The sequence below is a fragment of the Passer montanus genome, unplaced genomic scaffold, assembly GCF_014805655.1.
Source record: "Passer montanus isolate IOZ18808 unplaced genomic scaffold, ASM1480565v1 scaffold91, whole genome shotgun sequence".
Classification (NCBI taxonomy): Eukaryota; Metazoa; Chordata; class Aves; order Passeriformes; family Passeridae; genus Passer; species Passer montanus.
In genome coordinates this window covers 1,741,920-1,769,022 of record NW_024374479.1, presented here as the reverse complement: position 1 = coordinate 1,769,022, position 27,103 = coordinate 1,741,920, and the positions used below count along the sequence as shown (strand labels likewise).

The following is a 27,103-nucleotide window of genomic DNA, read 5'->3' as shown; positions in this document are numbered from 1 at the left end:
TATTATACCTAAGACAGAAAATCCCCACATCTGTCTTCCAGAGGAGAAATTGTCTCTTCTACTGTGCTTGTTTAAGCAGCAAAGTCCAGCCTGGCACTTGTGTCACCCTGCTCCCATCAGCAGCCCAATCACCTGACCTATTTGCCTGGCACTGACCTATTTGCCTGGCAGACTACTAAGAGTTACAGCAACTAACTATTTCTGATTTCTCTTCCAGACAGCAGAATGATTTTGTGGTGCATCACTTCCTCACCAACTGCAAGGCAAGAATAAGACCAGTCTTATAATCTTTGAAGGCTCAAGAGGGTATGATAATGAATTATTTGCTTGTACAGTGCCCTGCTGCAGTCACATTTATCTTGTTCTGCTGCTTCTTCTTAAAAAATAGTACAGTCCATGAAAGAGGGACTCCTGCTTAATGGCAATGACATTGTCAAGTTTTTAAAATGTTGTTGCTCTGTGCTGGTGTTTCTGAGCAGTTGTGGGAAGTTCAGTCTTGTGTGATATCAGGACGATTGCTATAAACAGTTGCTCTCAATCACCCAGGCAGTGAAAGGATATGTCAGGGCTGACATTAAAAGAATCAGAAAAACAAAAAAAGTAGTAGTAATGATAGTGATGATGACGATGATGATGATGATGATGATGATGATGATGATGATAATGTGGGGGAGAAGGCTGGGAAAGGGGAACCTGGCATTGGTTACAGAAACATGACTCAGCTTCTGTTCAGTAAACTCTCTGTTCAAGCCCATTACACAACAAATTTAGAAGGGGCTTTCATATTTTTGCATGGCTTCTCCACTCTGATTTCCTGTTTACAGCAGACTAGGACAAAAACTTGTCAGAATAGCTGGAGAGCTGGGCCCGGACTGCAGGGGAGCTCCTGCCAGAGCAAGTTTTGCAGGATTTAGATCCAGAGATGTCCTGGCATTGTTCCAGCCTTTAATAATAAACACAATAGTTTCACTCCAGCAATAGCTGTATGTTCTGGTATGCACACACCAGCTGTGTTCCTGCTCCTACAGTCCAAGTGTTTTCCCAGACAGAATACTTCATAAAATGAAAATAGGCTTGTGCTATTTACAAGGCCTATTATTTTTAATGCATCTTTTTGTTTTCTAATATTTTTCCTTATTTCTAAATTAAACTCATCAAAACTATTAATTTAAGAATGTAGTTTTTAGAAATTTTTCAAACATATGTTTTGTAAAGGAAAAAAAGTGCAAAAATATATGTGCAGGCTTGCTTTGCAATTTATTAAGCAAAAATTACCAATACTGGACATACCATTAGAAAGCACATAATAAAATAAAGGAAAATGTGAATCTGTCAAGTTTACCTCCAAAATTTCCTTTACACATACCAAAGAAGTTGAAATGGTTAATAGGTATAGGAACCTCTGCAATAATAGATTAATCCATTGTTTCTGCTTTCAGTGTCTATCCAAGTGATGTGTACATATATAAACCTAGGAAACTAGGAAATTTAACATGCAGTCTTTTAATCTGACTTCTAAAACCTGTGTTCTATCCAGTTACCATCAATAAGCATTTTAAAAATATAAAATAAAATAATATTTAAAAAATATATTTTTAAATAGATTAAATATAAAAAATCTACATAAAATAAAGTGTACAACAAATTTATTTTATAAAGAAATAAATTTTCATTTTAAGGCTTCAGAAAGTTTTTGTAATATTCATAAATGGAAGAAGAAGCAAAGCAATTTAAATATGGAAAATAAATTGCTGGTGTCTTTTTTTTTCCTTGAAAAACATTTTGTTTTGTAAGCTTAAAATTATTTTTTTTCCTGTCAAGTTACTTGATGCAGTGCTTTAGACTAGAATAGCTGGAATGTGTTCTTGATTATAGCAATTACCTGGTCTTCCACTATTTAAAAGGAAGAACAAGGACTTGAAAAGCCATATTGAAGGAAATAATTTGGGTAGCTCTCACTAGCAATGAATCCCTTCCCAAGTGCTCCTTGTATGTTTCATTCACATGAAACTTTATTCAGATCCAGAACTATCTGAAGCTTTCCTTAACACTTGATGGTCATGCTGTAAGATGAGGGAGATGGAAAGTATGTGAAATATATTGCTATTTAAAGCATGCACAGCTTTGGAAGCCTGAAGACTACTGAGACCATAGCAAAAAAAGTAGAGAAAATAAAGGGGAGAAAGTGTTCTTCAAAATTCTTAATATATTATGAAGAGAATAATGAGATCACTAAGATGATTTTAAGTCTCCTGCATGCTACGACTGTCATGGCAGAAGAATTACTTTGGATTCACAAGCAAAAACGTATGCTTAATAGAAATTATCAAAGTGAAATTTTTGTTTGATGTAACTTATGGCTGCAGCAGTTAGATTGCAAAATGACATTTAAACTGTATCTGGCTATAAGTATTACTTATAAATGCTTCAAAGACACTGGTCACCTGGAGCAAACTCAGAGAGCAAATTATAGATTTTGAGTTCTATCTTGTCCCTATTTGAGTCCAATGCACACAGAATACTCCCAGTAAGAGAGACTTTCTTAGGCAAAATTTTTTGTTGAAAATTTGGTTTCGAATGAATACAATAAATATTGCCTAGTTCTTAGAGTTCTTCTTTAATAAGAGAGAAGAAGGAAGGAATCAAAGAAAAAAATCCAAGAAGGAATCAAGGGAAAAGATGGGCACCAATGTGGCCCTAGTAAATGGAAGACTACAACTATAGTTTTTGTTAGGTTAAAAAGGTCAAAAATACAACAATATTTGTTGTAAGAGTTAACCATAGCTAAACTTTCCTCATGAAGGCATTGAGAGGTATTAGGATGGAGCTTTGGAATATCTGTCTCTCTTTTTCATACATGGGCAATATACACTCCACTCATGGCTCCAAAGAAAAGGGCATCAAAACATTGTATTAGAAACATAACAATGTCCTTGCAAGTTGTAAGATTTAGTTGTCACCTGTTCTATGACCACTGTTTTAGGTAACTCAACAGGAAATTGAAGCACTTTGAGAAAACATGTTGTGTGAACACAGGGCAACTGGAGACTTGCCTTCCTTGCTCCAGCAACCTGCTCTTAAGTAAACAGAGGAGGAGTATTTCTGTGCACAGCAGTGTCTGAGGCTTGCAGGAAAAAACAATCTTCAAAGCAGCAATCCTCAGTGTTGCCTATGCCTTAGCTGCACTAAATGACCTATTTTTCTCTACCCAAGTGCTAAGCTGGGGGTGGTGGACACCACTGGTGCCCTTTCAGAGTGATGGGACAAATAGCTCATTGGTGAGAGCATCAGTTACTTTAGAGAGCAATGGAAACTAGAGCAGTGTCTATTAGGAGACAATGTGGGTGTCAGAAAACTGAGCACAAGCTGTCTGGTAAGACTTTCAGCTTTCTGGAAGACACAGGGACTTACAGGACAAAACTGCATGTAGTATATTTTTCAGTAATTGCAAAGTATGTTTTGCTGAAAAAAAAATTCTCTTAATGTTAACTAATATGTTACTAATGAATCAGAGAAGCTCCTCTGAACCTGTCCCAGTCTCTGCAAAATTAATCTGTGGACTCAATGACATAACCATTGTGTGTCAGCCTGCCATCTATTAGGTATGCAGAGCAGTTGTGAGTGCACCAGTTGTACCGTGCCGGATCTGTGAAGATGCAAGCCCAATGGAGCATTCTGCAGCTTTCGTTGCAGAACTCTAAGGCTTGGGATAAAGAAATCATGAAGCAAAACACAAGAATGCACCCATATAGTTTATCTTCAGTAAGTTGCATGAGATAGGCAGTATTCCTTAATTTTTTCAGTGTACCTACCGTATTGGATGCTTTGCTCCTTTCACCTTAGAAGTAAGAGTTTAAATTTCATAACTGAATTAATATAAAACTTTTAGCAATTTCCTCCTCATTGTTCTAGGGAAGTGATATTGGGAAGGCTGATGCCACAATTGAATGACTGTTCTCCATGATTTAAGAGTTAGAACCTTTCCTCTAAAAAGAATGAAAAGAAAAGATGTTTTTGAAATACCGTTTTGATGAACTGAGGGAAATATATGTCAATTTTCTGATAAATAAAACAGTGCCTGAAAAAACATACCTAATTAAAAATCATTATATTTATGCTTCTCTGTATCCTAATCACAAGCTGATGAGTTGAAAAACATCAGCAGAATGTCATAATTGCCAGATTCTGCATCTGGATCTTTGAGCTATTTGACAGACATGTAGCATACAAAATATCTAGGCAAGTTGCCAGTGACTGTTTAGATGTTGGTGTAGGGGAACATATAATGTTCTTCACATATCTGTGTCATTCTCTCAGAACTGTCTTTTTCTGCTTGTCTTTGTTTGTGTTGACCTTGTGTGGATTGAGACAAATACTCCTCTACTAGGTTTTTTCCATAAAAAGAAGGTGACTGAAAAGGCTGAAAATTTCTTTTTCTGCAGGTTTACTGATGCAGCAGTCATGAATCAGAGCTAGATGAGCTCAGTTAGAGACAAAAGTAATTAAAATCCGTGAACTACAAGGAAATCAACAGAATGGAAGAAATTTCCTCCTTTTAATTCAGTAAACATTGTCAGTGAGCCACAAATCCTACTTTTGATGATAATTTTTGCCTTTTTTATATACTGTATTTATGTAATATAATCCCCTCAAAAAGAAAGAAAGAAAGAAAACAAGTTAGGTATATGTATTATCATGTAGAAGCAAATTGTACATTCATTAAATTATTTGTACAGAACTGAGCTTGTCATAATCCATATAAGTGCATAAGATGTGAAAAGACTGAGCCTATTATTTCTATTTCTTTAACAAGACCAATGGCTTATATGCTATTTATTTAAATAATTGCAACCATCTTCTTCCCCCACCCTTGCTTTTTCCTTTTGGAGAGAAATAACTCCTAGAAATAACTAGTGTCAGCTGTGAATTCTGGAGGAGAAGCCAAGAATATAAAACCCGTGCATGTGTAGACAGATCCGACCCTCAGTGGGAACATGGTGACACAGTCTCTTTTCCCCGCCCTGGACAGCCTGTTGTCGGCAGCACCTTTTAGAGATAGCAGCCAAGGAACTTTCAGACCAGGAGCCAAGGGACCGGTTTTCCCTGCAGCTGCTCCTCAGAGTTAGACAGCCCTTGCTGAGGATGAGGCTGCACTTTCGCTATCCCTGCTTGGAGAGGATGGGCCTGGATCCTGCTGATGAGACTCAGTGCTCCCACAGCACCGCTATTAAGATGGTTGCCCATGTTTGCATTGCTAGAGTGTTCTGTGCTCACCCACAACATTCAAATGTTGCTGAGTGACATAGGGCTAAACTTAAAGCAAAAAGATTGTACCTGTTGGCTCTGAGGAAATTAAGTAGAGGCACCACAACATGTTTTCTTGCTATATCATTCTGGCTATGTCCATGGCTTATATTGCTTCCACTGATAAATCCCAGTAACTTACAGTTTTCAGCATGCTCCACTGCTCTTAGGATTTTCCACTCTGTCTTGTAACAACGCTAGCCTTAAGGCTTCTTGGGGATCTGGGTTGCAATTTATGAAAGTGAAACTTTTTAAAGGTCACAAGGGTGCTTGCTTCTTCTGTCAACAACTTGCCTTGCAAGAGGGCTGGAAAAAAGTGTTTGGCTCAATTCCTGGGTACAATCCAGAGCACCACAGAATAATCAAGTAACAGCATTTTGAAACCCCTTTTTAATACTGTCACCATGTTTAAAAAAACCCACCTTCTTATAAAGCTGGGAAACAAAACAGCACATCCAAGTCTAAACTGTCCTTGTCTGAACTGGACAGATCTCTGTTTTGTGTAATCAGTCAACAGATCTCTGGATCACAAAAATCAAAACTGTTCCTTTACCCACAGCCCCTTTTGTCCAGGTCTGCCTGTGTTTGGGGCTGTGCATGTCATCCCTGTGGACTGACACAGGTAAGGGAGGTAGATGCACGTTGATGGGGAGTTTGCTCTGTCAGAGGTTCCAGAAGGGCCTCTCACTGCTTTCAGCAAGGGACTTGCCTGATGCAGTGCACTTAGAAAATTCACATTGCACTACTGAGCTAAAAATACCTGTGTGCTCGTCAGAGGTGAGATGTCTGGCTTCTCTCTTGGTGCTGTTGGGACACTCTGGATAGAGGGGACAGTTGCCAGTTGCAAAATTTGTGTTTCTTCCTTCCCACTTCACTGCTCTTTAATTGTAATTACAGCAACTTTTTGTCCCTTTCAGACCTGCTCACTTTGAGCAAAGGGTAAAAGAATGATTTGTTGGAGTATTTTGTATTTATTAACTAGTTGCCAAAAGAATAAGGTTTAGTACAACAGAGCTTGCCCTTCACAGTAACAAATAAAACATGTTGCTTGTACTCTGTTTCAACCCTAACCACGCTGTCAAGTGTAATATTTCTTGTTTCTTCTGGTTGTGCCAGAAACCTAGTTAGTATTCAGTCATGCAGTCATAGAAAAGTACCAAATATATGCCAAATAAATTAATGTAATTTAAATTTACTTTCTAACTGCATATGGGAAGCAAAAAAAATATAAGAACAAGTGTAGGGTAGTATAGCTTTCAATAGAACAGTGTTTCCCTAGCTTAGCTACATGAAAATGCTGCTTATAAAGCTTTTTAAAGATTAATTTGTTTGTGGTTTGTAGTAGTTTGGTTTTTTGGAGGTATTTTTGGGGTGGAAGGGTAATTGTCAGACAGAGGTAGGATCTGTTATCTCCCAGGTAAAAAGATACAAGTTCACTGCAGTGTACTCTGATATTAGTGGTTCCTCTGAATGCTTTTAACCTGTGATAAAATCACCTTCAAGGTAAGTCAATTTTCATTCATTCTGAAATAATTCACAATAATAATGCTGAAACACCTTAAATATTTCCCATATTGCAACTGCTTCTTTATTCACTCATACCATGAATAAAATCAGTTTTATACAAGGAATTCAAAAGTCTATCTAGTCAGTACTCTTAGGTTTTTGTTCCATAAAATATGACTGGGGGAGAAAGACTATAGAGTATTTTCAAGCTTATTCTGAGAAGGTATTTTATGTCAAAAAGTTGGACAAAATGGGTTTTCTTTGAGGAAATACAGGCTTATATGAGGCTTTATAGTAGTATAAGTTATATGCACAGAAAAGAAGTAGGATATTTTGAGGCATTAAAAAGTTTGAATAAAATATAGGAAGAGGAAGACAGCAATTAAGACAAGATTATTACTTCCTTTGAATTACTTTGAACTATGAGGGGAAAAAGAGGGAAATCAGAAAAAAAAAAAAAGTAGAAATTTTGCAGCCTTTCATTTTAATTAATTTACATTGTTCTTCTTCTGCATAGGCCAGGTATTGTTTTCTTCCTTTGTTTGTTTGGGAGGTCAGTATTACATGGTACAACTGAAGAACTGCTTTGTTACTTTAGAGCTGTGCAACTCTGTCACCATAAACAGTGTTGACGGACTAAAACAAAATGGCCAACAGTAAAACTGTCTTTCCTGTCTTATCCTGTTAAATGATAGGGTAGGGGACCATTTAGTTTAATTTATATGTGATAATTATATAGCTGTAAAATATTGCTGCAGGCTTCTCTTTGTTTATATTGCATATTTAATACTGAAATAATTTTTTTTTTAATTAGAGCTGCAGTTGTTATCATGATCTATTTTCTTGGAATTTTAACTAGGAAATATGGGCTACTTACAGAAGAAATGGATCAGTCTCAACAGACTTGAAACGACTGAGGATAGACACCCCAAGCAAGAATGTAAATAATAAAAAAACAATTTATTAATCAGAAGCCATTACCTGCTGAATACTTGACACCTTTTACAGAAGGTATTCTAAAATTTTGTTTCTTAGCTGATGGGCAATGATAACAGTTTTGCCTTGAGTATTGACCATCAGCAGTGGGGAGTTTTCATTTTAATTCAAGACAGTCCAATCACAGCAAGGTCTTTTATGGCTCTGGGAAATTGCATTAATTTCCAGATAAATAATAACCAGGTTTTAAAATAATTTTTCCCCTCCTATGCTCCAACTGAAAGCAAAAGTATCATATCTCCTTTGAGAAAGATTGAATGGCATCACATTCATCAGTTCACTTTAGAAATAATATTTACTACACCAATAAACAGCTTAAAGGTTGTGGCCTCACCATTACAAATTACATTTGGTGGAGAGTTGGTGAGTCAAAGGCATGTTTTAGCCTGGAAAGGCTTGTGATAGAAGGCGAGATTCTTGGTAGTGACATACAGGAGCAAGAGGAATGCATGTGTGCTTGGTTATTCCCCTCAGTGCCCCAGCAGAAGATCATGCAGGGAGCTGCTCATGGTAGATGGAATGCACTGTCTTAGAGAGAGAGTTGAGTTTTTCCTGTGTAAAACACAAGAGAATTATCACATAGTGCCAGGCTAACTTTCTGGATGTGTTTTTTAATATTTTAATTGTACATTCCTCTCCCCCTTAAAATACATCTAAATAATTCAATTTTTATGTTATATTTAGCACTCTCCCCTTCTCTCATCCAGGTAGTTGTCTTTCATCCAAGTTACGACAAACATCTCAGGCAAGGTGCCTGAAGCAAACTCAAAGGCAGCGTCCTTCTGAACTCTGAATTCCCCATTAGGAGCTGTACTAGGTGAAAGGTACACTGTTCAACTTGGATTTCATAACAGCACTTGGACTCTACTCAGAAGCTACTGCTCTGTCATAACATCCACTAGGTAGGGAGATCCAGCTCTAGAAATAGCATGCTGTATCCAGGTGGAGTTCCAGGAGTGAATGACTGCTGGGAGAAGATATAGGTTACTTTTCTGCTATTTCCAGGATATGATCTGGAGGTCAAGGAGGAATGTGCTTGACAATGTGCCTTTGCAAGTGACTTTCACTAATAACATCAAAATCCAGGAGCTAAAATCCACAGGAATGGTCATACAGCGCAAATGCTGGTAACTCTTAACGTGTCTGTTGATCTCTGAAGGGGGACTCCACTCAAAATCCACAACATGCGGGACATCTGGCCTCTGTGTCCTCAGGAACAGCCATCTTCCTGCAGTACTAGCCTATGAAGAATCTCTGCTGGTCATTTGTCTCTCTGCAACAGTTGCCCATAGCTGTGTACCTAGTTGCAGGAATTGGTTTAGATCAGCAGCATCAGCCCAAGCAAATAGGTTTTCCTGTGGAAATGCATTGCTGTGTTGCTGCCCAGCTTCACAAACTACTTCTGGAGACCCTTCATCGCTCTGGTAGTTGGACTTCGTGCTTTGTAGCTGTGCTGTGGAAAGGTAAAGTAGTGAAGATCACAGCAAGGTAGTGGTCCATTTCTGTAAAACAAGGGAAGGTTTAAATCTCGCAAGTGGTTAAAAAGTACTCGGTACATGTTTTAACTAGATAATTCCCAGAAAATATCTTCATCCATATTGCAGCATTGCTTCTCAAAGCTCAGGTGCTTAAGCAGCATTGCTTCTCAAAGCTCAGGTGCTTAAGCAGCATTGCTTCTCAAAGCTCAGGTGCTTGAGCTATTGTAAATTGCTGCTGCTCTGTACACTTTAATGAATGGCTGAGGTGGAAGAGCCATTACATCCTGGTGTAACAGGCTTTTATGCATTTACATTTATATATTTACCTTTATATATATTTATATATTTACATTTATATTATTTATATAAATAACCATCTGCATTTAAAAATTCTCAAGGTCTCAAATAGCAAAACTTTGATAATTTCCAAATTTATAACACTGACAATACAACTAAGTTTGTTAGGTAGAGGTACTGGTCTGAAAATGTAGGATTCAAGATGTTGCACAGAACAGCTAGCAGAGTGTCCCTTTAATGGTGCTAATTTAAATTCTAACTCTGTAATGTAGCACTAGAAGGGTTGTGCAGATATTAAAAAAAATTAAAAAAATAACACATATATATATATATAGTCACTTAGCTATTAAGGAATTTGTTCTGGTTTTGACTGGGGTAGTTAATTTCTGTCACAGTAGCTATTATGGGAATGTGTTTCAGATTTGCACAGAAAGCAGCACTGACAACACAGACATGTTCTAATTACTACTGGGCAGAACTCACAATGCATCTAGATCTTTCCTGCTTCTTGAATCACCCCATCAGCGAGTGTGCTGGAGGTAGATAAGGAGCTGGGAGGGGATACAGCTGGGACAGCTGAACCCCAGTTGATCACAGGGATATTCTAGGATATGTAGTATCATGCTCAGCTTGTAGAGGTGGGGGAAGAAGGAAGTGGGAGAACATTTAGAGTGATGAAGTTTGTCTTCTCAAGTCACCATTAAGGCATGATGGGGTCCTGTCTTCCTGGAGATGGCTGAACCCAAGCCTGTCCACTGGAAATGGGGAATGAATTCCTTGGTTTGCTTTGTGTCTTGTGGCTTTTCCTTTACTAAACTGTCTTAACTCTTGAGTCTTCTCACTTGACTCTTCTGACTCTCCTCCCCCACCCACAGTGGGGCACTTAGGGAGAAGCTGCACACTCTTTCTTCACTAGGAGAGGTTATACACAGTAACAGATCTCCAAGCAGATTAGCAAAATGACAACCTTTGTGTTTCTTATTGGTTTTACCCTGAACTTAGGCAAATATTATGGACAGTGTTATTAATAAGGAGGGAATTAATTCTTAAGTCTGTCTGAATTCTTCACCAAAAACAAAATTAAGCTCAAAATTAACCTGAAATGCTCTATTTAGAGAGGAGGTCCTATTGTTTGTATTATGTAAGGTGTTGGATCGATGTTTATGTTGCCCATGCTAGCAGCTGCATCCCTGAAGATACAGTACTGTGGGAACATTGAGGCCCAGTACCCCAAACACCAACAGAGGTGCACAGGACAGGCCTGCCACTCAAGCCTCTGTTCTTCCCACAGGTCAAATCACATGCTGATCCTGAAGGACAATGACAATCTATTTTGCCCGTGCATAGCAGACAGGACATGCTGCAGCACCGCCACACTGCTGGCACACAGAGCAGACTCAAAAACATTGCACAGGGCACACATTTCCATATCTCCTTACTTCCAAGGACATCTTCTACACCCCAAGTCAAGAAACTTCATGTAAAAGTTCCAGCTGCAAACTAGACCTTTAAAGTCACTGCCCTCTTTCCTCCTAGTACCCCAATATTTGTGTCACCTCCTCAGGCAAAGGACCAGATACCTCAAAACAGGGTCACTGCAGCTGTAATGTGATACAGAGTCCTAAAAAGGCATTTCCCATGTGGGACCTGGCCCCATAAGCTCAGTCATGTAAATAAAAGAGATAGAATCCCGAAACTAGACTCAGTGGTATAGTTCTCAGTAGTACTCAGTGGTATAGTTCTAGAAATAGTTTTTTTCTATTTTTTGAGAAAGCAACACATGTTTTCCTGCAGTAAGTTCCTGTATTATGTGATACTTGTGTTTTTTTTTATTTTACACATAGATACAACATTTAAAACCCTTTTTTTTACAAAAGTTTATTTTCCACATGGAAGAGCAATAGGAAAAATTAAACTGTTTTCCACATACTGTTTTCTTAAAACAAGAGTCTACAAGGACATATGCAGCACCAAAACTAAAAACAAAAAAAAGTACAAACAGCCATACAATATAATCTATAAAGCAAACATTTAATATTGCACTTTGTTTCTCTAATGTTTGGATTTTACTTACTTTTTTCCTAATTCAGATCAGAATTCTCTATCAAATACTGGGTTTCAACTGTGAACCTCAGGTTTTATAATGCTGAGAACTGACCGATATTTATGGGAGAGTAATGCCTCTGAGTAATTTAAACTGTAAGTCTTTATTTGATAAGCTTATACAATTTTTCATTCTAATCACAAAGGCTGTAATGCCAAGCCAATTACTATGACATCGGTCAATCCTGCCTCATATGCAATTTTCCATTGTATTGTGGTAAGCATTTAATGCTATGTATATCAGCAATTGTTCCCTAGTCTGCAAAAAGAACAAAAAAAGGAAAAAAAAGTAAAACCACCAAATGCCCTTTTATACCAACGATCCCATCAGCTTTAAAAATTGTCTGGTTGGAGAGGGTAGAGGGAAGGGACATCCACAAAATTGGCCTAGTAGCATCATCCAATTTCCTTCTTGCCAATATTCCCGTTCAAAGCCCAAACCTTTTAACTGAATCACTTAAAACGCGACTCATTTGTATTTTATCACCCTGTTGTCATTTTTGAAACATGAATTATCTTTCATGTTCTCATAAAGGCCACTTATGGAAAAGCCGATTTTGTCGCATTTATGAAGCCTTAAAAACAAGGCAAAGGTTTTTAAAAATGAGCACCATGCAGAAACACCAGCCTCTCCTCTCCCACTCTCTTCAGAGCTTTTTTATTGCACAAGGAGTTAGGTATTTGATGGATTAGATCTCGATTTGTTCAAATACTCAAGACCAGAATAGTGTTCATCAGTGGTTTGTGTTCCACAGTTTCTGAAGAGCAAAGCTGACTTCCACTGTACATCTGCAGCATCTAAGCACTGGTATTTGTTAGCACAGGTAATAGCTCCATTGCACTCTTTTCCCTGGGGCACACTTAAGGGCAAGTGCTCTTTCCCTACGGTTTTGTTGCATTCTGGATGAATACATGGTATAATCCAGAGTTCTGTTTGCTTTAAAGCTCTTGATAGTGCCACAGAAGATGCAGTTATCAAAGCACTTCCACCTAACTCATATATAAGTATGGCTGGTAACACTGATCTTTCTTGCTTTAATTATACTTCTAATCTTGTACAGTATCATAAACCCTGAAGGTAATGCAAAGTGCGCAAACTGAGCTCTCAGCATAAAAGAAGCTTTTCTTGCAGTTTGAAATATACTTTCTACTAGACTCATCAGATACAGCATTTTTGGTGATTAAGTAGCTATATAAAAAAATAAATTTACTTTCCCTTCCTATCCCTACTACTTGAGATATTGATCTGTCTGTGAATCTAGACAGTGTATGACCACTTCCTTTTAGTAGTCTTTTGAGGAACAGCTGGTGTCTGCTGGTGCTGCTTTCATTTATGACTTTTTTTAAGAGCTTCACAACTTGAACATCTTTTTTCATAATGCAGAAAGAGAAATGGGAAAGAGGAGGATTTAATAACTTTTGTGTATGTCCTTATTCCAGATCTCCCTCTCAAGTAAAGAATAAAAAACAAAACACAAACACAAAAAAAGAACTAACTCAACAGTGCAACATAAAAAAACAAATAGCATTCCAACAGTTTGGCAAGTGATGAGTTCACCTGAGATTAAGTGATTTTTAGGCAGTCTGTAACAAAATGCTGCTTTGCAATAATAGTAGAAAGGCAACAAATTCTTAAAAAAAAATCAAGAAAGTATACAATCTTGACAAAGTCTATTAGTTTCTTTCTATTAACTCCCTCCCACCCTATCCCCATATCTGTTGCTTATCTACTACAGTAGGCTGCAAAACATACAGCAAGTAGGATTGGCTTGAAGGCATTTGATGTTTGTAAAATAAATCCACAATAGGATCCAAGCTGAAGAGGTGATACATGATCAGCCTACTAGGACAATTCTGAGCATGTGCATATGCAGGTAAAGTCCAGGCTACATTAAATTAAAAAAAGAAGGAAAGTCAGTGCATTTGTCAAAGTCTGTTGCTGTTGGGCTTTTTGTTTGTTTGTTTCTTTCTTTTTGTCAAAGCTTTCTTTTGCTCCTTATTGTGCGGACCACAAGACATAAGAAAGGGGTAACAACTGTCCGGCGTAAATGAGGAAAAGCTGTAGTGACACTGAACCGCACAATGTAAGCAATAAGCATGTGCAAATTTCCAAATTGTAAGAGGAAGCCAAACCTCTCTTAATGTGGTTTGGGTGTTTGGACACACATGACTGTAGGTTAGTAAGGCTGCTCCTAGTATGTGCCAGTATTTAAGAAGGAGGGGGGGAAAGCTCAGTTCTTCAAGAATGTGGAGCAGTCCTACAACGTTTCTGTAGGCTTCAAAGCATGATCACAGGTTGTTTTCATTTATTCACCACACAGGCAAGAGCAAACCCACTTTCTTTGAAAGTGTGTCTCCACTATGATGCCTTGACCTTCAACATGACAGGTATGATTCCAAACCCAAGTCAAGTCAGCTTCTTACGGATTCTTTCAACGAGAAGGGCAAGATGGTCTGTCGTCTGTGGGCTGATCTGGGTTCGGATCAATCTAAACAAAAGAGAAAAAAAAAAACCAACAACCCAAGGTATTTTTAGTACTGATTGCTAGAGAATAAATCAATCCAAACACCAAAATTTTTAAGTCCAAGACTGTCACAGATAAATGCTATTCCTGATTTGAAAGTTACTCAGGTAACTGAAGTATTTCTAAAAATTAGATAAAACTTTGAATTGAAAATTACTAAGTATAGTGAAACATTTTAAACTGCACATTGACGGTAGTTTAAGAATAAGCACAAATATGTAATAAAAAATTGTAAAAAATCTGCTATAGTAGCAGAAATGTTCTAAATTATTTATTGCATAAGAAGAAGACAACCAGACCCATCTCTTTAACATGTAGCTTAAAATACTAAATTGATTTTGGAAGACATTTTACTTAAAAAGGCACAAAATTATTAGTAAAAAGTTCTTCTACTTAATTTGTAAGTAACAAATCCTGAAAAACCCCATAAAATGTTTCAGAAGTTCATTACCTCCTCTTCTTTTCAACAAAAGGAAGGAGGTGAAGAACATGGTCTCTAACCTAGGTCTCCAAAACTCAATAGGGATTATAGTTTAAGTGGACACTATATAGTTTGGTCAGCTATTTTAAAAAGACATTTTTTAGAACAAAGAAAAGCTTACTTCTAAATATTTAGAGTACCTAAAATGAAAAGCTCCAGAGTTGTGTTCTAGGCTTATGTTATAGAAGAGACACAAAAAAACATGCCACGCACTCATTCACTAGCAGATTAAGTACTTCAAGAGGAAAACAATCAAGAGTCAGTGGATCCAGGCAAGATTTAGCCAAAGGACACTATTTTACTTTGTCCTACACCACTGCTTTTCCCTGAAAAATATGAACTAGGGTTTTGAAGCCTGAACTTGTGTCCCAGTTATTGAGTGACTTTCACAGAACTTAACTTGCAGACAGAAATGTTTGAACTGTGCATTTAGAGAAACCTGAGCCAGAAAGAACACCTTTGAATCTTCTCTGCATGGAAATTCTGAAAGTAACACATACGAAGAGCTAAAAATACAGAGTACTTTTAGAGCAGAGGTGAAAAACAGTTTGTTTTGCATCTATAGTCTGAAAACGTTGGTATTCATTAAAGTCATATATAACTGTAATAAGTTGCTGAGAGAGTTCAAAACAATTTCGGAATCTCTATGAGGCATTACAATGTAGAAACAGTTTCTTAGGTTTATTTCACATGGCAGAATTCAAAGAAACAGTGCATTCATAATTACATTTTGAAGTACCTACTTCTGAATAGAGAGGTGGAGGAAGAAAACGAAATTCCTGGATGTATGCAAACAGTGGTCCTGGAAGCGCTCTCTCAAAGTCATCACAAACACCTAAGGGTGCAAGGCTGGACTGCCGTTGTTCCTCCGTAACCACTTCTGCATAGCTGGGAGGTGCTGCAGGGAAAGGGCACACGCAGTTCGAACAACAAGTTCTTATGCATGTCAAAATATATAACATGACAAATATTAAACTTTTATATTGTAAAATGCACCAGCATTTAGATAAATTATTTCTGTGACTTTTACACAGTTACTGAACATGAAAAAGGGGTTACATTGCTATAATCTATTTTACAACTATGCTCAAATCCAACGGCAGACTGACCATTGTTCATTGAGGCTTAATGATCGCCTTCAAATTTAAAGCTTACTCAGAATACCAAATTTCTGTTACAGGCAGGAATGACAGAACATTGCATTCCTCTGGACTGCTTCATCAGTCTGCGATTTGTACATTAAAACCCCCATATGTTTATATGCAAAAATAGAGAAGCTACAGAGCTTCTCATTTGACAAAAGAGATTCCCACTGAAATGGATTACATTATGGTTTCACAATGTCTTGGCTACTAAGGATGATAAAGGTCACCTTAACTGCTACTCTGACAGGTTACACTGACTTACAACCAATGACACAGTTGAGATACTGGAGGCAGAATTAATTCTGCCCAGGTACAATGGCATTCTGTGCTTTCACTTGTACCAGCTTCCAAGCAGCTGCATGCCACTGCTTGTACACCTGAGAGAGGAAGGCAAAGAGGGGAACTCCATTCTTCTCAGAGAACAAGCAGGTAGCAAGGAAACATCCAAAGGACCTTCTATGGACCTTATTATGAAGGATGTAATTTGTGTCTGTTTGCATGACAGCAATGAATAAAGCACACAAAAATCAAAACAGACTTGTTTTGTCAGGTTACCTTCTGGTCTTTCAGGCAGTGTCAGACCAAGCCAATTCATGTTCATGCTACACTGACTGCTTACACTTGAAGTTCTGCTACCAAATGGGTGTAGAGGAATGGTGCCAATGACCAGTGGTAAGTTAAGGAATAAATCCATGGCGCCAGGAATATCCACGTATACCTAAAGAACAATAAAAAAGTATAGATTAAAAATAGGTTTGTATGAGCACTTCCTAATTATTAGACTAAAATCTCCAGCCATGTAATTTTTCACAAGAGGCTGAAATTTCATTTTGCTCATTTCAGAGCCAATGTCCCTATGGAGTCAAATAGCCCTCCAAGACAAAGGCAGCTCTATACTCTGAACACAAGTCCTCAGATGGAAATGTCACACTCATAACACATTTCCTTAGAATGTGCAAGATTTAAACAGAATTTACTTATAGAATTATTGTCAGGACATCTAATGCTAGGCTATATATTTCTTTTGTAACTAATTAGCAGTTCACAAAGCTTTGTTAGCAATTTGCAAGGAACCATGGAAACTACTCATGCTCCAATGAACAATCCAACATACCATCAGTGAATACTCCACACGGATTATACTACAGTCAAGGATTGAAGGAGAAACTGGTGGAATTTTCAACTGTTTGCCATTCCAGGTTTCTGTTTTGCCAGATGACAAGGATTCCCCACGCAGGCTGGCAACAAGCTGTTTGACTTCCTTCATTTTCCCTTTGGCATAAAATGCCTGTGTTTGGTAAATGGCTGCCTTTGGCACCACCACACGGGAAGAGCAGTTCTCAATCTCAGCAAAGATCTGAATTGATTCACCTGAAAAAAAACAACATTTCATTTTTCCTATGTATTTGCAAGGCAACTGAAGCAAATTTCCACACACTGTGTATTGTTATAAGACACTGGATGCTGCTAGCAATGCTCCACACTTTGAACAATATCCACTGATGCTAGCAGGAGTAAGGTCATCATGAGGTAAATCTAACAGAAAAATGCACAGGCCCAATAAAAGCAGATGTCCTTTAACAATATGGAGACAGGGCAAGATAACAAAATCAGTTGTTTAAAATAGCAAGACGAATGCAAACCAAAATGGTAAGAACAGTTTTTATTTATTTTACATAACAGTCACTAAGTACACAGTGTCATTTTAAAAGGGAAGGAAAAACATTTCCTATAATTACTTCTGTTACGTACCTGGGGTGTAGCCCTTCCTTTCAATTTTGGCACTTAAGGATATTGGGCCTGAGGTACAAAACCAACAACAGAGAGTTTTTTCTTTTGTGCCTGCTTGGGGTGACTGCAAGAAAAGAAAAATATTTTCCATTTAATAGAGTGCTCCATGAGTCTCTTAATCTGCTCTTATCAACACCAAAAAATATGTATAATATACTTTCTATGCATTTTGATAAGCATATCTAGTTCTATTTAGAGGGAAAATCTCAAGTAAATTGCACTACGCAAACTGTAAGCTTTATTCTAATTCCATACTCATTAACAAAGCTTTTTTTCTACACTTCATACTGCAGTTACACTTAAAACAAGTTTCTATACATAAATAAATTTAGCAGAGCTTAAGGAAAGGCTTTATAGCCTACATATCCCACCATATTGCTAAAGAACTTTTAATTTACCAGTAAACTAGAATGTCTATCTCCATGCAGTATAGTATTTCAAAAACAGTAACTAAGGTAAAGTCCTGTAAGCCTTGACTCCTGCTATTTCCTGTTTCAAAATGATCCTGTTTCATCTGTATTAAACAGACTTTGTTATTTTACATGACACCAAGATTTAGGACTTGATCCAAAGTCCATTAAAGTCAAATGAGAGTCTTTTGATTTTAATGGAATTTGTGCAAGGCCAATGTCCCCTTGCAAGACTGATTTTTCACCCATACACACAAGAAACCTATTTCAATGGATTTTGAGAATTTTTTCCCCTCTCCACAGGGGTGTGAATTTGAAGAAGAGTGGGGGGGAATGGAATTTTAGGCCTGATTGAATTCAAATCCTCATTGAAAGGAGCTGTGATACTGAAATCATTTTAATGAAAAGACATTTCACAAAAAGATTATAGAGCGTTGTGATAATTTCTCCCCATTGGTAGAAAACTATCCATATGAAAGTGATCGATTATGTACACCAGCACATTATTTACTTTGCATTTTTAAGTTTGCAGTCTGTCACACTAATTCTTTTAAGTGCCACTGCTCTGTCTTCAGAGTCAAAGAACAGTTCTCTCAGAATTTTCCTTCTTACTCACACTTAACAATTTAGTATTTATTTAAATTGACAAAACCATTTTACAGATCTTAAAAGTAAAGCAACTCCAAGTACAGGAAAAACTAGCTTTCAAAATGCCAGTACTTACAGAGCTGCAGACTAATGTAATACTTAGAAGATTGGCTGTAACTAGGTATCGACTAAGTATCAGGTAATGTATTATGTAAAATTAGATATGGATATCGTTTCAGTTACTAAACGTCATTATTTTTTTATGCCAAAACAAAAAATAATAATTCTGTCAATTCTTACCAGTAATGAAGGAGTGTTGATATCTATATGTTCAAAGACTGTAAATTCCTTCTTTAATTTTACTGGTAGAAACCAAGGCCTATGCAATTCGGCTTTCACCCAATAGCGCACACTGCCATGTCTGCCTTCGAATGAGGTAGCAAGTGGTCTGTGCAGGACACAAAGGTCAAAACTGAGTAAAGTCTTTCCGTCTAATAATGATACAATTGATCAAGTCAGTGATTAGTATATAGAACTGCATTTTTAATGCACTGTAGTACTTAATGTATAGTATCTCAGAAAAATTTAAGATTAAAGATGGGAGAAAAAATCATCTCCAATTTACCCTACTATAGTTTTTCATAGATTTTAGGAATCAATTGAAGAATTGTACTGGAAAATGCCAGGAGAGCACAGATTTTCTTTAAGCTTAAGAGGCCACTTCCACATCTAGGGTAAAGTATGTCCTTTTGACTATCAATTTAGAATTACCACTAGTATCAACCAATTATAGTTTTGGCTATCACCTTTTGTAAGCAATTGTGTATTATTTACTTGGTCAGTAGCTCAACATTGGGATAATTTTAGCTGTAACTCAGCACTTCCATAGTTAGGTTCACCTTAAGCAGAATAAATATTACAACATGGAGTTCTGAAGAGAGGCTATTTTGAGCACCTTCTAATCTTTCTCTACCCTGATAAGGCAGCTTAAAACATTTATAATACCTAAGAATGTACTCATATAGGCATATATGTATTTATATATACACACACATATAAAATCATGAAGACTACTCTGAAATTTGTCAAATGAACAAGTCTATTTTAGAAGCTGGAGGCAAGATGATGCAGGTAGTTTTTCCAGACCTGTGAACATTCCCTTTTTTATTGCAGTACCATAAAAAGAAAGATAAAATATCTTTAAAGTTCAATAATTTCAAACTTACAGTAGTTTCTTTAATTTACTCTCTTTACTTTTGTAAGTATTTTCTTGTATTTTACTACGTTTTGAATACAATTATATATATTAAAATAAAGTATTTGTAACATTTCCTATTTTCCACAGAGAGTAATACCAGTCGTGCTAGTGCTTAACTAGAATAATTCTTTCAATTACAGGTTTGACTTCACTATGTGCAAATTTGAAATGTTAGTTTTTTCTCCTAATAATGCAATTAAAACTTCAGTTTTTCATTCTGTCCCATATTCTGTAGAGGAAAAATTCTCTAGAGGATGATTGACATCTTTCCATTGTTGCTCTGAAGTTTAAGTCAGTTTTGGAAATATTGTATGGACACAAAATAGCAGGTAAGTAGGCAGCATCAAAGTTCAGGCTTTTAATATCACTCTTTGTTTTTCCAGTATTATTAAAAACTGGGCTAATAGGTAGTCTTTCACGGCACTTAGAAAGAACCAATAATTTGACCAGTGCTTGTGGTCTTTTGCTATCTCTTGTTTCACTTCAAGCTAAACATTTAATGTTCATGTTTTTAATGTTTTGGGGTTGGGATTTTTTTTTTTTTTTAATGCCCCTTTAAACTCGAGGGAAAATCAGTATTGGCCTTACTGTTGAGATTTTCACAGAATGCTAAATTGTCTTTAAAATCTCTAAGTTCACAGGTCTTCCCAGAAAATTTTATTGAAACAATGTAGAAGTCCTGTGCTGTTCACTTTGAAACTCTAAAAAGTTTGAAACTTTCAAAGTGTTTGCCATCTGCACATTCTGCTAAAACCAGCACCTCTAATAAACAACCTCAATATTAGGCAGTGTGCTTATTCACTGGCTCATTTTTCATCCATACTCATACTCCCTCTTTTCCTGTGTATTTGATTTTACTGGAACTTGTAGTTTTAGCTCATTTCCGTATTTCCAACTCTACTACACCCAATCTTACATCCACAGTGCCAACATTACATACTTCAGACAGGAGTGGGGCAACAATTTTTATCTTACCAGTACAAACTTCTGCTCTTACTCTTGTTTGCTTTTGTTTTCTAAAACAAATGGGATTTGGTAGGAAAATTCTTCTTATTCTATCCACCCATTCTTAAGTTTGTTTCCATCCAGGCTTTCTGTATAAATAGCCATCCCCTGGGTATATACATCCTATCTGAATAAGAACAACCTCCTCTTTTGTTGAAATCTAAGTAAACTAGCCACATCTGTTCCAGACTTGAGAACAAACAATTCCACTGCGATCTTATCTCTAGTTCTGCTGGTCTGCATAACTCCAGTAAATGGATGAGTTAGAAGGTATTTTAGTCACTCTGCAGGACTTCAGTGGCAGTTCAAATTCCTGTCCCTCCTTTTGGGAAGGGGTAATATACTGGAATACCTAGTCAGTCAGTAAGACTTGGTAAAAAGAAAGTGAGCAACTGGGCAGCAGTGAGCTCCTTTTTTGTGGAAATTTTTTTTAGAAAAGGTTGGGTATATCAGTGTAAAAGCAACCTCTTCAGTTTAAAGAGATTACGTTCTCTACTGCATGTTATGAGCACAATTCCTAATACCATTGAAAAGGTTTCCCCTCCACCCACACCAGGAGTTTTGGTCAGGTGGGTGGGCAGCAGAGCCCTGTGTGGAGGACTGTGAGTGGGTACTTACGTCTGTGGAAGCTCAAAGCTGAATGCATATTCATGCCTTCCTGAATGGATGGTGTGAAGGCCCTCTTCTGAATTGTCATCATCTAAAAGAGAGAAAAAAACCAACATGGTAATCCAGCTGCACACATGTTATACTTTGTGTGGGTTTCTCTTCCAGAAAAAAAAACAAAACAATTTGCTCAAACATTACAACACTCAATGAATGTGATGTCCCAGGAACAAGGGTCTCCAGTCCATTAGTTATTAACTGGATGGAATGCAGGGCCAAGTCTGACTGACAGAAAGGTAGGCAAGTCTGCCCGCTTCGTTTTAGAGAGAAGCAGAGGTTACTGTTTTAATATAATCCTGCCTCTGAACAGTGACACAGTTTCAACTGATGCCATTTCAAGGCCTCCATTCAAGGTCTGTAAAGAAAATCATGCTGCTTTCCACTGCAGTTGCTAGTCAGAATGAACTGGAGCTGGCTTTTTACCAGCATTAACAGTATCCAGTCTGCTGCTTAAGATTAAATTTAGAAATTCAGCTTCTTTGCTTCTTTGTATCTCCTGCCTGGCAACAGTGTCCAGACATTAATCTCACACACACACACCAAAAAAAACCCCCAAAAAACCAAAAAACAAACAAACAAACAAAAAAAACCCAAAAAAAAACCACACCAAAAACCACCAAAAAACCCCACAACCAACTGTGTGAGAAAGGAGTAAGAGTATACGAGCAACACCCAGAAAGTACCCGACATACTCAGAGGCATAGGAATTGGCAAGTTGCCCACTTAATACTATCTAGAGCTAAACTTTAATTTCTTTAATAGATTAACTTGATCTTGCTCAGACAGAGCACAGATACTTTCTTTTTTTATGTCAGGAATGCTAACCCTTGTTTATGTTTACGATTATTTGTCCAGCTTCAAACGCCACAAGAAAACTGCAGTTTATTCTGACATCAAACCAGAAAAACACTGACTCGTTTAAAATAAAAGTTGAGTGAAAAATGACTGAGCACCACGCAGATAAAATGGGCTGGAATTATAAAACGGCTTATAGCAAGACAAAGTGAAAGGGAACAGCTTATGTGTGACCTTCTGAAGCATTAATGGAGGCATGCAGAAGCGTTCTAAGTTTCTCTACTTCCTGCAGCTCAAATAACGAAAATTTAAAAACAAATGAACAAAGCAAGCAAAAAAAACCCTCCTAGCAGCGAGATGCGGAAATAAATACACCTTCAGCACGCAACTTTACTCAAGATAGGTCAGGAAAATGTGCTGAAAAAAACGAGACGGTGTGTAGGCGTGAGGGTGGGCTTTTATACTGTTGGTTTGAGTTTGGGGTTTTTTTTTTAAATAAATATGATTTATTTATTTTTGTTTAATTTTGTTCCGAGGGGGGCAGCGCTGCTTTCGGCTGTGACTGCGCTGCTCTCCGCCAGGCTCCCCCCGCTTCCTGCCAGCTCAGCAGTCCCGCCACGCCGCGGTAAACAAGTGCTGAGCTGTCAATCAGCGCAGGCTGGAGCAGGAGCCGACCGGCCCGAACCGGCGCGCGCGGAGCGCCGCCAGCCTCGCTGCTCTCACACTGCGTGCGCTGCGCCCGCTGACTCCACACCGAGGGCGGACCCTTCCGCCACCCGCGCCAAGTCTAGACCCCTCAGGTGATAGGACCGGCGACAGGAGGCGGCATAGACGAGACTGAGGGCAGCGCGTCCCCCTGCCCTCTCTCTCTGAGGGGCTTTGCGCCGAGCAAGCGCCTCGGAGAGCGGCCTCTGCCCGCCGGGGGCTGGCAGCGAAACCTGCTCCCTCACCCCCGCTGCCAGCACTCCGCCAATCAGCGGCGGGCATCGCCTTAGCAACAGGGCAACAAACCACGGCCGGCCAATCAGGGGGCGGCGAGGGACGCGGGCGGCCCTCGGGGCAGTCATTGAAACGCGGCCGCCGGCAGCGGCTGCGCGAGGCCCCTGTCCTACCCGCTCCCACGCGTGCTCCCCCCGCCACGGGCAGCTCCTGCGTGGCTGCAGACTCCCGTCGCCAAGCTCTTGGAACCAGCTCTTGGTCCAGAGGTGCGGGAAGTCATGCTCGGGTGAGTGATTTCTGAGGCGGTGTCAGGAGACGGGTGGGAGCCGCAAGTCACCTCGTTAGCGACGTGTGCGCGAGACATGAAGCAAATAAAAAAAGTCCCCAGTTCTGCAACAGCTTTACAGCTTTGATCTCGGATATACTGTATGAAGGGCTCGGTGCCGCCAGTTGTTGTTAAAAGATACATTTTTTTTTTTCCCCGAAAAGAACGAGAAATAGAGCATCGCTGCAGTGTATAGGATGCATATTCAGGAAAAAACAAAAAAGGGGGGGACGACAAGCAGCACAAAAAATTACATAACCAGTTTTTAACATTATTTTCTTGCGCTGGGGAATTAAGTCATCGCCACCACCTGACGCGCGCGGCCAATCTGCGCGGAGCGGGCGGCCCACCCCCCTCCTCCAAAGCCGGTCCCAAACAGGATTGAACCGCTTCGAACAAAGGCTGCGAAGTTCGGAGGAAAAAGAAGTAAAAAAAACACAGAGAACCTCCGGACCCAGGCGCTTCCACCCCGCCCCGGGGAAGAGGTCTGCGCTTCGTGGGGACACCACGGCGGCTCGAGTGGGAAGTGGGGAGCAGGAGATCCTGATCTCCCCAGTTTTGGGAGAGATGCTTCCATTACGCAACACCACTTCCCCTTCCCCCCTCTCTCTCCTCCCCCTCCTTTTGCTTCTCATCAAGGGCTTTTCGGACACACCTTTACATCGGGGTGACCCCCATTGCCGAGCGGGGTGTAGGGGCACCCCAAGGAAATGGAAGCTTTTTACGGGGGCGAGGGTAATACTGAAATGAGGAAAAAATTACACGTGGTGCTATGTCAAAATAAGCCAGGGAGACTTATCTGCCAATAATCAGCCATCCTGAAAAATTCATTGTATTACCACCCCAACAGCATCAGCAGAACCCCACACGTATCAAAAAGTACGGGTTTTACGCTTTCACTGCGTTTCAATTAGGAATCTGCCATTTAAGTCCGCTGCCCATCTGGCTGTGATATTACAGCTGTTTTTCCCCACGGAACGGCAATGCCTACTAAATATCACCAGAGGAGAAAAAAAAAAAAAAAAGAAAAAAAAATGGTAGAACACTGGGGGAAAAAAACCCCAACTTATTAACATATGGCCGTACTGAAGGGTAAGTAGTTCAAAGAGAGTCCTCCTGTTTGCAGGTACTTTGCAAATCTCCCATATGTAACTCCATCGCCAAGATACCACCCTGGGCATGTCCTGCTCTCCAATGCACCCATTAAAAGACAGGGCTAAACCGGTATGACACAAAGATGCATGCTTTTTTTTCCATAATAAAATAAAGCATTACAGTTAAGGGCAGCTCTTACCTCTCTCATGGCCGATCAGGATGTCTTTATGGTTGAAATATTCCACTTCTTCGGTGTAGTTCTGTGTATAGGCAGTGTTGGATCCAGCATTCCTTGATTCAGTCCAACGTACTTTAGCGTGCCCCCTCGCATGGATTTTAAGGGATTTCACTCTTATTTCCCCAGTTACTTCTAGACTGACCCTTCCTGAGACTGTATCCCCGCTAGAGTACACAGGGACATTGCTGTCATTCAGACAGTCAAAGCTTATCGTCAGACTCTTCACCTTCCCCAGCACCATGGTTTTATAGGAAAGTGTACAAAAATAGACTGTAAGAAAAAAAAAAAAGGGAAGGGGGAGCCCAAAAACAACCAACCCCGAGCCCCTGGGGCGCAGGGGTGCGGCGGTGCGGACCCTACAGGCAGCTCATGGGGGCGGCTGGGAGCCCCGGCCCGGCCCGGCGCGGGCGGCGCTGGTGCGAACGCGACGTCTCCCCACAAAGGCGCTGCCGCGCGCCGCCGGCCCCGCCTTATAAGCCGTGTGACAAACAAGGGCGGGCGCGCATGCGCCGCCCCGCCCCGGCGGCGGCGCCGCCGCCTTGGGAAAGCTCGGGCGGCCCGAGAGGCTTTGTGCGCACTGGTGCTCGGCCGGTCGGGCGGACGTCGCGCAGGTGGATGCTCTGGTACTGCAGTCAGCGGCCCCAAGGAAGATGGCAGTATTCCAGCTTCTACGAAGAGATGAAAGTTGTACTTCACTTAAGAAACCTTTTTCTGAAACTGGCAAATTATCTCGTCTCTTAGTCATTGGGCTTTGGGTTTGTTTCGTTGGCTTTGGGTTTGTTTCGTTGGCAGGATTTTGCTGCTTTGGGGGTTTTTTTGCGTTTATTTGATTAGTTTTTTTGTGGTTTTTCTTTTTGTTGTTGTTTTTTGTTTGTTTGTTTTTGGGGTTTTTTGTTTTGATTTGCCTTTTTTTCCCCCGTGTGTGTGTTTAAAGATAGGAAAGAAGTGAGAAAAGCTTGATAGGAAATTATAGAAAAATTATAGAAAATTATAGCAAGAAATAAGAAGCAGTCCTGGCTTTCAGGTAGTATGTATTGTACTGTGTGAGAATCTTCTCTGTAAACTTGAAAATCATTAGTGATGCGTTTGTATTTAACTATTGTAGTATCAATGTCTGTATGGCTGTCCCAGTAATACAGATTTCATTGCTGCAAATCCCCCTGCAATCGTCCACCTGTTGATTTTTTTTTCTTTTTTTTCATTATTATTTGGTAGTTCCGTTTCTCTGGTAAATGCTCTGGGTTTGGTTATTTAATGCTACATTAGCTAATTCTTAAGCACTTCCATGCTGACACAATATTTTCGGTGAGAAGTGTGGTGCTGGTGGATGACATCCCCCAAGACACCATGCTTTGGGGAGACTAAACTGAGATACTGCTAACATTTCATGCTGACAGTTTGAAAGTGTTTGCCTATTCTTGCTGCTTTTTCTCAAGTAAAAAAAGTCATATTTTCTTTGGCCTGGTGGATATTCTCTTGTGTTTTTTGTGGCCAAATGGGTGGACGTCTTGTGGGTAAATTAGGACTTTCTGTGCTTTTGCACCATCTTGTGGTAAGCATTCATACTTCCTTAGCTCATAGAATCATTGAGGCTGGAAAAGACCTTCAAAATCCTGAAGTCCAACCATAAAAAGAATACTCGTAAGAGAAGTAGAGGTGACGTAATTCCTCTTCTGACAGTGCTTTTCCTGTTCCTCTCATTCCTTCAGACTCAGGTGGTCTCTTACATGTGTTTGTTTGCGTGTTTTTCTTCTGTTCTGTAATTTAAAAAATAGTTGTGTCTTTCATGAGTCATAAAAGCCACAATTCTATGGTCTCCAGTTGCTATAGGACTTGAGAAAGCTGGCAGCCAGGTGGGATGCAGCTTTCCTCCACAGGGTTTGGGTCATATCCCCTGTCCTGCCAGTTCTGGGCTGGTTCTTAATGTTCACCTGCCCAAGGACAAATCTGCAGACATGAGAAAGAGCAATTGCATTTTCCAGGAAGCTGAAGATACAAATCTGTTATTCTAGTGGATATTCATCTGGATTTTAATTTTTTAAAAAATCTAAATGGATAAGGAAGAGAATCATCGTGCGTAGTTAGGGTACGTTGAACGTGTTTTGTATACTGCTTGCATTTGCCTATTCTAGACTTGTTGAAGGATAAAATACTTTGC

General features: G+C 39.3%; 1 protein-coding gene and 1 long non-coding RNA gene across 4 annotated transcripts; one reads left to right on the top strand and one right to left on the bottom strand.

Annotated features, from left to right (window-relative positions):
• Positions 1–185: 185 nt before the first annotated feature.
• Positions 186–12,878, top strand: LOC120495802. Of its 3 annotated transcripts, none has more exons than XR_005626149.1 (4): positions 186–306; positions 4,443–7,821; positions 8,514–9,430; positions 9,463–12,878. It is a non-coding gene; the product is annotated as an uncharacterized LOC120495802 (long non-coding RNA). The 3 variants fall into 3 exon arrangements; XR_005626150.1 differs by having other exon boundaries at positions 192–5,926; positions 7,670–7,821; XR_005626148.1 differs by having other exon boundaries at positions 194–7,821.
• Positions 11,440–25,385, bottom strand: ARRDC3 (arrestin domain containing 3). Its single transcript, XM_039695668.1, has 8 exons — positions 24,907–25,385; positions 21,506–21,587; positions 18,925–19,072; positions 17,588–17,690; positions 16,950–17,206; positions 16,391–16,553; positions 15,434–15,588; positions 11,440–14,173 (listed from the first exon to the last, which is right to left on the bottom strand). Exons 1-8 carry the CDS (start codon positions 25,184–25,186, stop codon positions 14,117–14,119), a joined length of 1,245 nt encoding a protein of 414 aa, XP_039551602.1. The 5' UTR covers positions 25,187–25,385; the 3' UTR covers positions 11,440–14,116.
• Positions 25,386–27,103: the final 1,718 nt, after the last annotated feature.

What these genes read in the sequence shown, in the direction of transcription:
- ARRDC3 (XM_039695668.1), bottom strand. Translation starts at nt 25,186, where the DNA reads ATGGTGCTGGGGAAGGTGAAGAGTCTGACGATAAGCTTTGACTGTCTG. An exon ending in AAGGAAGGGCTACACCCCAG is followed by an intron (nt 17,207 to 17,587) that starts GTACGTAACAGA and finishes GTTTTTTTTCAG; the next exon opens with GTGAATCAATTCAGATCTTT. An exon ending in GTGTGGAGTATTCACTGATG is followed by an intron (nt 16,554 to 16,949) that starts GTATGTTGGATT and finishes ATTGTTCTTTAG; the next exon opens with GTATACGTGGATATTCCTGG.